This window comes from Oreochromis aureus, linkage group 16 (genome assembly GCF_013358895.1).
Source record: "Oreochromis aureus strain Israel breed Guangdong linkage group 16, ZZ_aureus, whole genome shotgun sequence".
In the NCBI taxonomy this organism is placed as follows: Eukaryota; Metazoa; Chordata; class Actinopteri; order Cichliformes; family Cichlidae; genus Oreochromis; species Oreochromis aureus.
The window spans coordinates 24,221,367-24,238,008 of NC_052957.1; the positions used below are offsets into that span (position 1 = coordinate 24,221,367).

Sequence of the window (16,642 nt, forward strand, 5' to 3'; positions counted from 1 at the left end):
TATTTAACTGCGACTGAGCAAAAGTGATCAAATGTCAGACTGAGCTTAAATACTTTTATAGTCACCAGTCTGATCGTTTTCATCAGTTCTTACTAACTGCTTACAGCTCTCTTCTCTCGGGATGTGTCTTGCCTCCCTCTTTTTAATGCTTTCCTGCAGGATAGTTGCCTGCTCGCTCGTAATGTTGATGCTTTTTGTCTGGTTCTCTGGTGAATTTTGAAATCTACAACTTTTCACAAGTCATTGACAGCTCGGGTGGAGGCAGGATTCCCGTAGCTGTCTTTATTGCAAACCTGAAATCTGTGTTACAGTTGACCTGTACGGTATGCACAAAACACAAAACATTATTTGCCATCAGATACCAATCTGTCTGTGTATTGAAGTCAAGCAGTAACTGTGTCATGTGCACATTGTTGTTAGATTTCTTTCTTTTTTTTTTGTATGCCATGTAATGCTAGGTATTTATTAAAGCTAGTATTATGCATTTGAGAAATTCATATATTAATCTAAGATGCTTTTGATGGGTCCCAGTAACTGCAGCATTTTAACAGATTTGATTTTTTCAATTATAGATCTGAGAGGAAAACAAAGTAAATGAAAATTTGTGTTGTTGCACAGCTGCATATCTCCACTTGTGCTCATTTCTGTAATTGGACTAAAACTCTCAAAAACCTGCAAATCCATTGATTCACTTTAAAAAGGTTTTGATTGTCTTTCTGTGTGTTTATGAGCTCTGAAAAGGAAAATCCTACAAATACACATGTAATGAGATCAAATGCTTAAATAACAGGACAGATTTACTAATACTTAATAGGAAAACCCTCTTTTGGCTTTTTTTTGGGATTCAACATCGAGGTGCAATGTCTGTTTTACTACTGAAAGGTGGTTGGCTGTGGGGTTTGTGCCAGTTGAACTCTTCATTTATTTGCAACCGAGTGGGAAATGTTATCAGAAAGTGTAACTGTAACAGGTGGATGACTGTGACCTTTCGTCTTATATGTCTTCCCTAAGTCCCTTTCTGCTCTTTAGTAACACTAGTACTTTACTGAAGCTGAGCAGAAATGGAACGTTTAAGTTTTAGCCACCTTTTGGCAGGGAGGTTGGTACATAATTAAAACATCTGTTTTGGTTTTCTTTTTTTGTTTGTTTCTTTTCTCAGCAGTGCGCACACAGAGTGATTTTCATGTAGATTTTTAGCTTTAGTTTTATTTTTTTTTGTGCATGTGTGTGTACTCTATATCAGAGCCATATATACCATTTTCAAATGTCTGTCAAAATGCAGCTGTTAATTTGATTGTGTTAGTGTGTCAGACTTTAATAACCAACCAGAAGGATGCGCCCATTTACACACCCTGGTGCAGTAAACTTACCTTGATTAACAGACAAACGGCTTGGGCTCTCATGGCAAATAACATCTGGTGTTTTTCTTCACATTGTACGGGTTGGCTGTTAAATGCAGAGGAGCTGCTGTGGGTAAATTCTGTGCTCTGATGGAGTCTCAGTCCTCACCATCTCAGGCAGTCCATGTAATTTCCCTTATAGAAAATCATATTGATTCTTTTTCAGTGTCCTCTCATTTATCTTCACACTGTGTCATTTTTGTTAGGAAATAACTCGGTCCCTCAGTCCGTCATCATTTTTGAAAGAGAGTCAGTAGATCACCCAAAGAACTTTTTACACCTCTGGGTACATTTTTGCAGATGAGTCATCACATTAGTTTGCCCTGTGGCTTTTGGTCTGCAGGACTGACACTATGCTTCTTTGGTGAACCCTGACAGTAGATTTTTGTATGGGCCCTAAATATCATGATGAGAGATTTAACCTCTCATTTTTTCTTTATTAACCAAAAGTTAATATCTTGAAAACTCAGTTTCAAGCAATTAAGCTAACTGTGAATATTATATTTTCTCTCTGCACTATTGCACTGCGTCAGCACTGCACTTCTGCTGCTTAGCCCTATGACTGTGTGTGTCTCAGTGTGGGTAACTTGTTCATCAATAATAAAGGCCACTTCTCTTCTTCTCATCGAACTACAAAGCAGCTTCCCTCTACTTTAGTCCTCCAGAACTGGTCTTTACTGCACAAACGGTAATTATCAGGAAGCACATTAAAGTAAAGATGTAAAGTTTTCTGAAGAAGTCACTTGTTTGCGTAAGAGTTTTAACATTTGAGTCACACAGACCAAATGTAACCAGTAAAGGTAAGAATTGTTGCTAAAATACACCGTTGTTTGCTACATGCTAGAAGTATACAACAAATTTTGTGACTTAACGATTCCGTTATAGTTGTAGGTATTTGCTCAGACTTGCCCCTTGTTTCCTATTGACACTAAATCAGGATTAGTATCTACACATTCTTTATACTGTCCAAAAGTGATAGTTGTACTAGTGATTCAGATCTTTTCTCTACTCTCTTGTGTACTGTATGTTTTTGGGTTGCATGTTTCAGCTAGAGCTTACTAATACAGCACAGCATCTGCTATAACTAATATTCTCTATTGTGTTACTTTCCATGTATTATATTTTGAATTGCTTCTGTTTTGCAAGTGATCATTAGTAACTAACAGTTAAATATATATTTACTAACATCATTCATCTTTTCTTTATATAGTTGCTTTGTTTTCAACGATTAGTATCTATGTTTTAAGTGCATCTTAAATGAATTATTAAATATAAACGTGTTTCTGTATGTTTGCAGGTGTATGTTGTCTTTTGCTGATGTTGCTGTAGAGTCGTCAGTCTTCTTTGACTGACCGCATCCAACCAACCAGAGAAATGGAGAGTGGACCTCTGGCAATGGAAGTCAGTACTGGTCTAGGTGCGTCACCTTTCTTTAGATTCAGAATGAATATACTGTAATAATGGGAAAAGCAGCTGAAATGGGTAAATAAAATACTGGACTATCAATTAAACACTTGAAATAACAAGCAATAATAATGAATAATTTCAAATTGGTTAGAAGAGGTGAATAAAAAATGTTGTATCTTACCTCCAAAATAAATAAACATTTGAACTAATCAGTTAAAGGGATCACTTAGTAGGTGAGCAAAATGCTAAAACAAATGGATAAAAAGTGTGTTGGAAATCTAGACATATTTACAAATATGCCATGTGATAACACACACTGATTTTGAAAGCAGATTTTCAGATTACTGGACACATTTGCAAATCTTACTTTGCATTCAGAGACTCCATTACACTCTTACAAATGTGGTACTGCAGACGATTTGAAATAGTTACAGAACTGTTCACGCACATTTATGAGTAATTCTGCTTTAACAACCTTTTAATAGCCATCATGTTGACAGACAGTATGCTGCATTGATCCTTAGATCCCACATCAAGGCGTCAGGCCTGGGCCAAAACCAGAGAATCCGTCTGGCAAGATTCGACCTCAGAACACCTCTTTGGCCCCCAGGAGCCCCAGCCGAGTCCGAGTAATGGGAACACACAGGGACCCACACAACAAGGTTAGTTGAACTTAACTGTTTAGCCTCTGTTGCTAAATACTTTACCTAAAATACCCGTGTCTCCAAGGTTTTACATTTGTTGACTTAATGATATGCTTTTATTTGTTTATGAACCTTTGAAAGAGAAAAGGTTATAGATAAGCCTCTGTTCTAAAACATGGTGTGACTAAGACTTAAAGAATAAACCCAAATTCTTATTCAAGATGACACAAAATGTGACTCAGCCGGAAAAAAGCAGGAAAAACGTCTACAGAGGTCAGGATAGAAAGCCACAGACTTTTCCCAGACTTCTATCCATAGATTTCTATTGGATTTGAGGTCTTTTTGCAGCTTTTAACTGGATACATTTAAACACGTTACTGTCCTACAGTCTAATAAAGGAGATGTGGAGATAACTTTAGTTTGTCAGCAGATCCAAGTGAAATGAATTCTGATTGAGTAGGTATTGTCGGGCGTGTGTTGTGTTTTTCAGGTTTTGGCTTGTAGCCCTAATAAGTGTAATCATCAAATCACTTTACACGCATATAAAAAAAAAAAAAAAGCCTGAGTGCCTTCTTATCGCAAAAAACAGAACACAGCAAAACGTATTATTTAGAGTGTAAAGCCCAAACTTTTGGGCCACAGGGATTACTTTTTATGCACTTTTGCACACATTTAAAATAAAAATGTGACATTTAATCATTATACATGTAAAATGTAAAGTTAAGGAAACCATAAAATGAATCATTATTAGTGGTCAGAGCATTGTGAAGAAAAGTTGGATGTGGACCGCTTACGTCTAAACCAGTGGAAACACAGACTGCAGACCAAATTACTGTAATGTTTACATATCCTGATGTCTGGCACCACTGTAATAGTTTTATAGCATGTTGTAATCACTGCACAGTACAGCACGCGCTGGTTTATTGCTTTAACATACTCATTTTTTTCTGCTAGGGCCAGTTCCGAACAACAAGATTGCCAGCTGGCTGAATGACTGCAGGTACAGTATCCATTCACCACCTGATTAAATATCCTGTTTTCAGTAAATCTCTCACATGCTAAAGTAGTGCACACATGCTAGATGATTCGGTCCAATAATTTAATGATGCCAGTTTAAAATGAATGTTTTTAAGCATGTAAGAAGTTTAAAAAATAGGTTTGTTTTGTATCATAATCCCACAGGTCCTTTATTATGTTATTCACATTTTTATTCATAATGACCAAAACCTGCTCTTCTCTGTTTTTGTTGTAATGAGTTCTTTTAAAAAAAACACTTTAGAACAGAATAGAATAGAATAAAAAAGCCCCTTATTGTCATTGCATATTTACAAAGAAATTTCAGTCCTTCAACTGTGCAGGAATAAAATATAAATGGCAAGAGAGCAGGAATAAATAACAAACAGGAGAAATGGATGCAATCAAGAAGAACATATACAAAACAAGAGAAAAGGCAAACACTGGAGAACAGAGTGCTTTGCAGTTTCTGGTCATTTTGGCCATGCTGCGGTCAGCTAACCGCAGCCAAACTGTGTGCTGTAACTTCCTGAAACTGAAAGGCTTAAAAAAACAGGATTTTCTTTCTTATTTTTAGGGAAAATAAACAAGAGTTTGTGGATAATTTTGTTCCAAGCTTTGTTTGACTAAAATTGTACTTGTATTATTTTTTTTATTGTTAATGATTTATTAAAATTATGGCGTTATGGGCTTTTTCTTCTGCTTCTGAAGTGAGGCATTTCAGGAAAAAATATTGGAAATTTTTCCATTATATATAAATTGGATTGTGTTTTATTGCTGGTATCATTGTTCATTTTTCCTACAAACAATTTCACCTGTACAGACACTTCGACTGGTTAAAAGTAACTGTGCATCTGTGCTAATCTAGTTTTGAGGGGCATGCTATGAAGAAAGTTCAACATTAGCCGGGCTTTCTTTGCGTTAGCTGGCTTGACTAAACCTAAAACCTCAGTTGGCGATAACGAGTAAGAAGGTGGTTATCAACGTTCTTTGTTAACCCAGGCTATCTGCTTGAGTGTGTTTGCACACTTACTTGAAAGGGGGATTGATTCTGCGTATCTGAGCACTGAAACTTTAAACTGCAGGCACATTAAAGGTTATTCAGAATTAAAGGATGTTTAAACAGTAACAGAGATGTGGAAATCACTTTTGGTTTGTTGCCCAATGAAAGTGAGATTAATTTACTGATTGAATAGATATTTTTCTGTATGTTTTCATCACAATCTGTATAAGATACTCGGCAGCTGATTAGCACTAAACATAACGATCTGAATACAAGCAAATTCCAGTGACAACGCAGTTTGTGCTGCTGTAATTATACAGCTGGGCTACATTTGACCACATATAAAATATGTTCCTTCAGCAGAGCATTTGTATTGCACTTAAAGGATATTGTAACTAAAACAATCACCAAACAGAGTGTGTGCTCACCAAGTTTCCATGGTGATTTAGCCAGGTAAAAAGACCCACATAAGGGACACTGAAGGCTCGGACATGATATGCTGTTAACTTCTGCAAGTTCTGGATAGTTCACAAAGCTTTTTCATGCATGTATTTACAGTAAAAATGCATGAATTATGAATTTGAATGCAAGTCAAAATATGACTGATAATTACTGAATTTAATTATGCCATGCATTACAGTAAAATTAAGTTAATGAGTGCTGAGGTTTGATTAATTATGGGATTATTTGAATGGGAATGGGAATCACCCTAGTTGTTGTCACTATATAAAAAAAACACATATGTCTTCATATTATTTTAGAATCAAAGATTGGAAAATGGGCATTTGAGCACTTAAAGTCGGAACATTCATCTAAAATGCTTGAGATAAAAGCTTTGCTACAATAATTAGCTACAATCAAAAAGATAAGAAAATCAGTGTGAGGGTACAGAAAGATTAACATAGTCATTAATGTAAATATGAACAGCTGGAGTTCTGGTCTTTTAGAGCCTGACTCATGACTTAAAGATATGGTTTCCCGATGTCTAGAGGTGTGTGTTTAAAGGTGTTTTTATCAGCTGCTGACGTAGAGCCGAAGCGCAGCCAACGCCTAGACATAGAACACACAGAACCACAGGGAACAAACACAGACAAAGACAGCAGACCCACGCCCAGAGATAGGGTGCACAGAGCGGCTGAAGTGGAGTAAGGAGAGAAAGATGCAGGAAGAAGCTGACAGAAGACGGAAAGAAAAGCAGAAAAAGAAAGAGCAAACAGAGGAGGGGTTCCTCCTGCTGAATCAACATTGTTATCACACACGCACAGTTTTAACCGCTGTCACTCAGAAACGTCTACAGCATGACACGGCACCGTGGTAACATGGCAAGCAGGTTACTATAGCAACAGTCCCAGGGTAGGGACTTGGGGCCAACATGGCTGATTTTGGCAAGTGGGAGGAATAGTGAACACTGCGACTGCGCACTATTACACAACCGTCCGTGTGTGTGTGTGTGTGTGTGTGTGTGTTTTATTTGGTGCCATGAACTTGTGCCATTGATAAAAGCTGCAGGTTGTGTAACAGCACAATCTCTCCAGCATCCTGCTGCAGACAGTACAGCAGCTCAGACCCGCTGCCTCAGTGCTACTGTCAACTAGCCTAATCTGTCAGCCAGTTAGCCTGGAGCGACTAGTCTGGTCAGTACAACCGCGAAAGGTTCTAAAACCAAAATTTAACCTAGGATAATTGGTATAGGATGTGATTGACCAGAATAAGTAGCTTGACCTGACTTAGACTGGAAATATTGGCCTTTATTTGACTGCCGGTTAGTCTGGGTTACCGAGACTACTGACTTGAGAGATATTAAAAGTTGGCACTCAGCCTCAGACAAGCAGCAAGTTCGCTCGATGTGCTAACCTTAAACCAAGTTAGGAAATATCTTGCTATAAAAAGCCATACAGCATTATTATCAATTATCTGGGATATTTGTGAGATGGGTATTTAACCTTGGATTTGTCTTGAATTTACTACGACATAGTCTAAGGGTAGGTGGCTTCAGCCACACAGTACAAATCTATACACAGACTACCAAAAGAAAGAGAGCATGTGGATCGGTACATCATAGTACTTTCTAATTTCATTTTTAGTGTATGTTAATAGCAGCACACCTAACACTGGTGGCTGATGTTGGATTTTGTGTGTGTGTTCAGTTTATTTCAGTCATCATCTCTGTTTTCCAGAACTCCCCTTGGAGCCTCTCTAGATGACCAGAGTGCTTCTCCAAGCAGAGGTAATCCATATTTTTGCTGTTTATGTACACAGTGAGAACGTCAAACTTCTGATGGTGACAGCTCTTCTGCTCTTCAGACTTTAGTGCATCAGAATATATTTGCAGCGTCATTACAACTCTGTGTGTGTGTCTGTGTGTGTACAGGGCCTCTGAAGAACGGCTGCAGCTTTGAAGATGACCTTTCACTGGGGGCTGAAGGTCAGTTCGCAAGATTTACAATTTCTTCTCATTGTTAACGGTTTCCCTCCATTTTCTGCTAATTGTGTAATTGAATCCTGATTTAAATGGCATATTAAAAATAGAAACACTGACATTTTGGTAACGTGTTCTCCGCCCGAGTGTGAAAGCTGATAATAGCAGAGCTGCCCCCAACACAAAACCTTAATGGTTGATAAGTTAAGAAAACTAATCAGGACTAATGTCAAACTTCTATTGGCAGGAATATATTAATCTTGTATAATTATAATGCAAACAGAATCCTAATGGTCATAGTTACTGTTCAATAATATGAAGTCCTGCGTTGGCCAGCCTGCCAAGGGTCCAGGAAAAAATCCTTCTGGTTTCCTGGAGTGTTTAAATAAAGTTGTTTTTTTTCCTGTTACCTCCCTGTAGTTCTTGACTCTGACCTGATGGAAACTGGATTCTGTTCTAACCACATCTGTAGTTGATTTTTGACTTCTGTGGAAAAACGTTATGAAAGCTTTTATAAAATGTTATATGAAGTTATCAGGTTGTCACTTCAGGAAAAATCGATATATGCTTCCAGATTCCCTGGCTTGGGTTACTGCTGATTAGGAAATTGCGTAATCCTTACTTGAATTACTCATATTACCACTAAGGGTTGCTCTGGTCTGAAGATTAAAATGAATGTTTACTATTATTTGGACAGGCGAGCATCTGAAATCTATGATACCAAAGCCTAAACACAAAGCTGCTGAATTGTAGTACTTCACTATATGACATGGTTGTCTTTAGAAGCTTTATGAACTGGATTTGGTTCTCAGTTTTACTGTGACTCCATACACAGAGGCAGCAGACACCAGGTTATTTAGATTTGGATGAGTTGTAGTCAGGAACAGATTTGTTGCATCTTGCTCCTAAATCACCACTGAGCTGAGAAGTGAATAGTTGATATTTTGAACACCCTCTAGTTATTCCAACACTTTCAGTTGTTTCAATTGAGTCAATTGTTGAGTCATGCAGTCATCATGTGGTGTGTTGCATTGTGTAGTGTACAAGCCACAAACGCATAGACATGGTCTATGTCCATTGAGGGTTTTATCTAGAGTGTGTGGGAGGTTTGAGTTTTTTTCCCCATTACGGATCTGTCAGTGGAAAGTCTGTGTGAGGAAACTAAATGCAGGTAAAGTGTAGTGTCATCAACATAGTATGAGTTACTTTGTACTTAGTCATGAGAGAAACTTGGATAGAAACTTCAGTGGTCCAAAACCAACTTTTAGAAGGATAAACAATGGCCTATAACGATTAGCAAACTATTACAAAGCCCATTATAGAGAACTGTCCTACAGCAATGTAAAAAAACAAAACAAAAGATACTTTCTGGAAAAAATAAGTGCACCATTATGCTTCTATAGGAATTAAGAGGTAAGTAGCAGCCAGGTGCTGCTACTCAAATGCATTTGATTAGTTGATCGTCAGTAAATGTGAGCACCTCTGTAAAAGCAGAAGTTATTCAGAGGTTGTGTTAGCAGAGTGTTGCAACCTTCCAAGGAGCGGACAGACTGCACTGCTTTGAGAAACTGAAGAAAAGCCTGTTGGCATGTTAAATTTTAATTGACATCATGACTGTGCAAAGAAGGAACAAGTATGGCTTGGCCTCTTCTCTTTCAGAAGAGCATGGCAGCACAGTTTAGGTTTGGAAAGCTGCATCTGAACAAACTACAAGACTCCTGGAACAATGTCCTTTGGACAGACGAGACCAAAGTGGAAATGTATGGCTTTAATGTTTAGTGTAAACCAAACACAACATATCATACTAACTGTCAAGCATGGTGGTGGAAGTGTGATGATTTGGACTTTCAACCAAAGAATCTGGGCATGTTGCAGTCATTGATTCGACTATGAACTCCTTTGTATACCAAAGTATTAAAGAGTCAAATGTGAGACGGCTAAAGCGTGAAAAGCTAAAGCACAGCAGGAAATCTAGTCTTGCAGTCAAAATCAAATGAAAGGCGAGAGGCAAGTCATTAAGAGAGATGTGCATAAACAAATGCCAACAAACATCAATGAATTGAAGCAATGCAGTAAAGACATCCACAGCAATTTATTTAATCATTGAGTGTAATTTGGTGTTTTTTACAGGATTTTATAGTCCTGGGAAGACTTTGATTTTCACAGGACTGCATATCCCATAGAGCTTCCTAAGGAGTCCCATAGAAGAGAAAGGCAGTTGACTTTTTGACATTTCTTTTATGTCAGAATAATGGATATAGATAAAACTATTTATTTTGACCCACGTGCCTTTTGATCATGTGTTTTAAATGAAAGACGAAGGTCTGACAAAACAGTGCTTAAATCAACAGAATATCTTGTGATACCTCATCTTCATTCCAGTCTTGTTTCTTCTTGAAGGAAAAGTCAACAGTGGCAGAGGTGTGGGAACACGCTGTACGCACGACTGAGTGTGTGTGTGTGTTCATCATATTTGTGATCTTGTAAGGACGGCAGAGTGTATTTGTTACCAACTGAACAATAGTCTGTAATGGCTTTCTATTGAAATGGTGTGTGTGTGTGTGTGTGTGGGGGGGTTGGAGATCAGTTGGTGGAATTTGGCGCTGAATATGTGTTAATGGGTTAATGCTACAAGTTTTTACCTTGTGTCAGCAGAAAGCGGTTATAAAGTAAAAGCAATAAAAAATAGCACAAAAACACACTAAGATTGTAAGCCTAGAATAAAAAAGCATATACTCATTTAAATGGTAAATGGTAAATGGTAAATGGCCTGTATTTATATAGCGCTTTTATGGTCCCTAAGGACCCCAAAGCGCTTTACATATCCAGTCATTCACCCATTCACACACACATTCACACACTGGTGATGGCAAGCTACGTTGTAGCCACAGCCACCCTGGGGCGCACTGACAGAGGCGAGGCTGCCGGACACTGGCGCCACCGGGCCCTCTGACCACCACCAGTAGGCAACGGGTGAAGTGTCTTGCCCAAGGACACAACGACCGAGACTGTCCGAGCCGGGGCTCGAACCGGTAACCTTCCGATTACAAGGCGAACTCCCAACTCTTGAGCCACGATCGCCCCCTTTAAAAGACAACAGATGAGTTTGCAGAGTCTGTCCTGCATGTTGATATACTGTATCCGGCCAAATGGAAGCTACTTGAACATCTTAGACAAGTGGTGGCTAGGATCAACCAGAACTGACTGGGTCTTCTTCAGAGTCCTAACTTTATACAGATGAGGAAGGTCTTTAAGGCACACATGTCCCACTTTGCTACACAGCTCCACATTAGACAGTACCTTGCAGCCTATTTTTGCTGTTGAGGTTCAGTGGCCCGTGCCAGCTAATAAATGAGAATGTAAGAACGGATTCAATAAAACCTTCTCATAAACGTGCTGCTGACATGGAAACCTCAAAGCTTGTGATAAAAGTACACTTGTGCTGGTAAGCTTTTCCACACATGGCTTCCACCTGAAGCTCAAAGGTCAGCTTGTTATCACTTAAAGTGGCAAGTTATTTACACTGCTGCACAAACCCAGTAGCCTCATCTTTTTTTCATTGAAGGCAGGTAGTCGTAGAATTCTCTGTAAAATCCACAACCATCAATTTAGTTTTCTAAGCACTGATGTCCAAGAAGGGTAACTTGTACCACTCTGTGAAATCTGGTTGTTTTATTTATTGAGGAAAATGATCTAATATTGCGTATCGAGGGTGGGGGTTGAACTTCAGGCTATTCGACAACCCTTCTGTCAGCTTAGAATTAGGACTTGGTCATTTTAAAATGTGATGATAATTTGTTTTTACATTGTTATTAAGCTGCTTGACCCATCCTGTCTTGAGATTCTATTCATGGACCAAGCTTGGAAAGTTTCTTTAGCAATTACTGGAATTAGTCAGAATTTGTTGTTCAAAGATGACAAACTGTTCTGGCCCAGATGTACCAAAATGGACCGAAACCATGATACTACCACTGCCATGTTTCATAAATGAGTAGCTGCAATCTAGTGTTGTCCTTCCCTGTGTGGGACTGCTGTGGTTCAGGGTCATCTGCTAATTAGAACTGATGTGGCTGATCCCTGCTTTGTGCAGTGCACGCAAGTGTGATCGATAAAAAGTGCTTGTATGAGTGTTAATGGGTAAAAATATGCGTGCTCAGTCACAGTAAAAAAAGCGGTATATAAATAACAGTTCATTTATCCTTTACATTCTCCATAATGTTTCTCAGTTAAACCAAAAAGTTCTATTCTGGTCTCGTCTCTCATCAAAGCATCGTTTTAGCAACCTTCTGGCTTTCTAATGTCATCTTTAGTCAAAGGCATCAAGCAGCAATGTTTTTGTAGAGCAACAGCTTAGTTTTCTCGGGCCAGCCATGCCTGGCATTTTTTCATTACACTCCTGATGCTGGACTCATAACATGATCTTTAGCCTATGTGAGAAAAGCCTTCATTTCCTCAGAAGTTGACCTGTGTTGCACAGGAAGAGCGTTTTATCAGTCAACCACTCCTGTGCAGGCTAATGACACTTTAAGATTTCTTTTGTTTGCACACAGCCTATCTGACTGTGGATTGGTAGAGTCTGAACTCTTTAAAGATAAATTTGTAACACATTCCAGCCTGATAAGCTCCTCCCACTGATTGGCTCATGTCTTTAAGTAAAGTCTTTAAGTAAAATCTGTTGTTTGTGCAGTTATTCATTTTCACAAATGTGGCGATCAGCAGGAGTTGGTCTAAGATTGTGTACATGCATTTTGCCCGTTTAGATGGATCATAGTGCTCAATAAATAAATAAATAAAATTACAAACTTTTATATTTTCATTGAGTTTTACTGGGTTCTCTTTTATCTCCCTTTAGGACTTGTGTGAAAATTATTATTTTTAGGGTATTTTTATAGAATAGATTAGACTACAATAGTCCTTACATACATACAAAGCAAGAGAAATGCATTAGAGAACAAGTTGCGAAGTGCTTTATGCAGAAATATTGAAGGATTTAAAAACCGCAGCATTCCTAATACTTTGACAACTATTACATTAAGCAAGCATAAGTTTGTAGAATTTGGTGGATCACATTACCAAATTTATAAAACATTTGGGAAATGGGAAATGCATATTTGACTAAAAATACCTGCATCAAATCTTTCATGTCTAAGGATATTTAGTTTAGTGTCACTAAACATTTCCTGAGCATCAAGGACTCAGCCTGGCTGTGTTCACCATTTGATTTTGTATAAGCTGTCTGTGTTTATACAAAGGTGACATTAGGATTCTTTAGTCTGAGTGTCTCTGTCTGCTTCATGTTATATCCTGACAGTAAGTGCCTTAATTATGTTGAGAGTGATATTTGACAGGAGTAGCTGATGTCCTCTGTGGAGGATTTTCCAGATGTCAGGTATGGACAGATCCTAATTGTCTCTTATGCTGTTCAACATTAGGAGGACAGGATAGGAAGGGATTAAAGTGCTAAGGGGTGAATGGGATAGAAGTGAATTAGTGAATTAAATAGTTCAGGGTGAATGGTATGGAACTGAATCAGTGAATTAGCGTGTGGATGTCACTGTTGTCACGTTTGGCTCCTTTAATCCAGCTGTCTGTTAGAGAAGAAAAACATCGTTGATTCCAAGAAGTTCATCTGAAATGAGCTGGAATAGAAAGACGCTCTCACACGGACGGCGACATGTCTCAACAAGTTCTTGTTAAATGGAAAAGAAAGCAGTCAGACCTGCAGCAAGTGATGGGTTTTTTTAAAGTTGCTTGACACAATGAAAGTGTACCTACATCAGCGCTCAGTACAAACAAACCGCGGTAAACGACACAGTAATTAAACTTCAACGTGTTTAGGACAGCTGGTTTGAGTCCAACCAAGATGCGCAAAAGCAGTTTTTTATTTTGAAGTGTTACGAAATAAAAACTTGGCAGATTTTCTCTGCTGTAGCTACGAATAGATTAAGGCTTTTGTTAGTTTCTTAAGACATGGTCACAGATTTTTGTTTTTTTGTTTTCGTCCTTGTAGGTGATTTTAAAAGGACCTTGAGGAAGACCTTCACATTTTCTGGGAGATTTATAGCAAATGGTTGACAGAATTGTAAAGTAAAGGAGAGGCTAATGGCGAGCAAGTCCAACCAACTGAACTAGTATCCTGTACAGAAGTGCCACTCACTTCCCTATCCTTTTTAATCTATAACTAATAGTTGCTTGATTAATTAAGTCATCCATTTAGTTTCAAGCATTCAGCTGTGCATCCCATGCAAAAAAAGTCAACTTGAACCTTCTTAATAACTGTAAGTTGTTGTAACTTGGCCTATTTGAAAAGGTCTTACAAAAACTTGTCCTCCGATCTAAAAGTTTTGTTTTTTCTTTTGGCTGTAGTGATTGCGGTCTTCAGGATGTACAGTGGCTGCTTCCTTTTGATTCAGGTTTTTGTGTCACATTAGAGTAAAGTCTTTCTGCAGAGCCTTGATTTATAGTTGTCGTCTTTCTATCTGAGAGACGGAGAGAGGGAATCTTCTGTTACAACAGGAAACCTTTTTTACATGATGCCCCCAATTTATATGGCAACCCCCAAGAGTAATTTCAGGGCCTCTCTTATTTCGATTATGTTTACTTTCCCTGAAGTCTGTCTGTGAACACAGCTTGTTCACTGAAGAACCTCTTTGACCGTCCAATTGTTGTCATATTGAAAGACATATTTCAGCTAAACACGGGCAAAAGTGAAATCAGATTAGTTACTAACCTTTTAAAAGGTTCTTCTTCTACTCACGTCAAACCCAAAAATCTTTTTCTTTTTTAATGGTTTCTTCAAATTAGCGGTCTCTGTGAATGATAGCTTTTATCAGATTAGGAATTTTAGCTCAATTGAAACCAGTTTTATCCCACAATGACTCATCCAGTATTTGTTTTATCACCTCTTGACTAGACTACTCTACACCTCCCTATACATAGTTATCTCATTACACCCCTTCTTGACTAGTGTTTGTCCAAGATGCAGCTGCTACAAAGAAAAGACAAGACATCACTCCTGTATTGGCTTAGTAAAATTCCAGATCGCATTACATCAGTTATGTATTTCTCTGGTAACCAGTGCAGCTGTTTGTTCTTTGCAGAGCAGCTCTAAAGAGGCTTCTAATGCCATAATCCGCCTCAAGGTGACTTGCATCATCCTCCCATTAACTCCTCGTAGTCGCCTACTCTCGCCTTTAAAACCAAAATATTTCCCACTTGCTGCTGCCAGACTCCGGGAAAAAAAATCAGCCACCCACATTAAGTACCGCCCTGCTGTTGACAATTCTTCATCTTTTTGAAAGATCCACATATATTCCCCTGGTTAGCTGTTTGGGTTAAGGGCTCTCATGTCATGCTTTTTTTTTTTTTTGTTTGTTTTGTTTTTTGTTTCTTAAATGTTCTAACTCTGCATTTTAATGTGCTGTTGTTGGTTGTTGCCATTTTTTAATGCAGTATTTTCATTTTATGACTTTCACATCCTGACTCCTTTTTTTTTTTTTTTTTCATTTTTAAGGCTGGTTTTGTCCAACCTCTAGTCCCTCTGGATTCTGGTCAAGTCAAAACTTGTTTAAATAGCTGATTTATTGGGACTTTATGGTTTCCTTTTGTCCTGTTCTGTGTTTTTCGTTATGTTGATTTTGGTCAGGGGGAAAGTTTCTGATAGATTATTGATTAAAGGCACAGAGCAGTGACACAGTAATGCTGCTCAGCTTTTTGTATTTGGATGTGTACTTCATATTTTCATGTTCTTCTTTTGCAGCTAACTATCTTCAGTGCAATAATAATAAAACCAAAGCCTGGTGAGTTCACTTGTTTTACTCTCTACATTCAGTAAATAAAGTGGCAGCTGGTTGGTGCATTAAGCCTGAACCATTTCTAGACATTACCTGACGTAAATGGACTCTGTACTAAAGAGTTGGCACGAGAAAGGCCATTTAATGTCTCATCCAGCTCTGTCAGAGTCCATGAAATGTTTAATTTCACTCATGTGAGGACAAGAGTAAGTAATTGAATGCTTACTATGAATTCACAGTAAGCAGCAGTTGTCCTGTGCCCTGCCTCCTGCGTGCTTGACTCATGCAGCTTGCATAAACCAGTTTATTTCAAGTGTTGAGAACACATGTGGAAAAAAAAAGCAGCAGATGTGGTTAATGTCCTGATTTGATTTGATTTGATTCTCCTGATGTTTTCCAGAGTTCATGTTTAAAAACAGCTTTAGATTCTCCCCTCTCTCACATACACGTGTGTGATTTAATGCCTTTCTGTATGTTAATGCTTCGTGTGCAGTTTTGGTCTTGCGGCGGATCAGAAAAGGAGCCAATATAAAGAGAAAGGAAAGAGTATGAACTCCACAGGTTCTGGGAAGAGCAGCACTGTGTCCAGGTCAGTTCATTTGCTCACTTCTCGCTCAGATTTGTGCAGGAATCTGCAGAAATAACTCTGATATTAAAACTCAAACCAGGTAAATGACACGGCAGAGAACTCTTTAGTTTACCTTGCAAGGGAGTTGAAGATTTTAATCACCAGAGTATCTGCATTGCAAGGTTTTAAGTTGTGTGCTGTTAGCTAAACCTAAGTCTGACCAATCAGCACTTAGCCAATGCGGCTGCAGTTATGCATTTATTTTAGCCAGATGTTTTATCCAATCAAATGCCAAGGATTTTATTTATTTATTACCACCCCTCAGTGCAGTAATAAATAAATTAAATGAAAATAAATCGGCAGCTGCACTGCTGTAACTATATGGTAGTTTGTC

At 38.3% G+C, this 16,642-nt stretch overlaps 1 protein-coding gene across 4 annotated transcripts in view; it reads left to right on the forward strand.

Annotated features, from left to right (window-relative positions):
* itprid2 (ITPR interacting domain containing 2) overlaps positions 1-16,642 on the forward strand; it is a 45,515-nt gene that overhangs the window by 5,167 nt on the left and 23,706 nt on the right. For all 4 annotated transcript variants that reach the window (XM_039599893.1, XM_039599895.1, XM_039599896.1 and 1 more), the window contains exons 2-8: positions 2,698-2,817; positions 3,332-3,469; positions 4,406-4,451; positions 7,646-7,695; positions 7,840-7,893; positions 15,647-15,686; positions 16,174-16,269. In XM_039599893.1, the coding sequence (XP_039455827.1) occupies positions 2,775-2,817; positions 3,332-3,469; positions 4,406-4,451; positions 7,646-7,695; positions 7,840-7,893; positions 15,647-15,686; positions 16,174-16,269 (467 nt within the window). In that variant the 5' untranslated portion in view covers positions 2,698-2,774. The remainder of the gene's footprint in view (positions 1-2,697; positions 2,818-3,331; positions 3,470-4,405; positions 4,452-7,645; positions 7,696-7,839; positions 7,894-15,646; positions 15,687-16,173; positions 16,270-16,642) is intronic.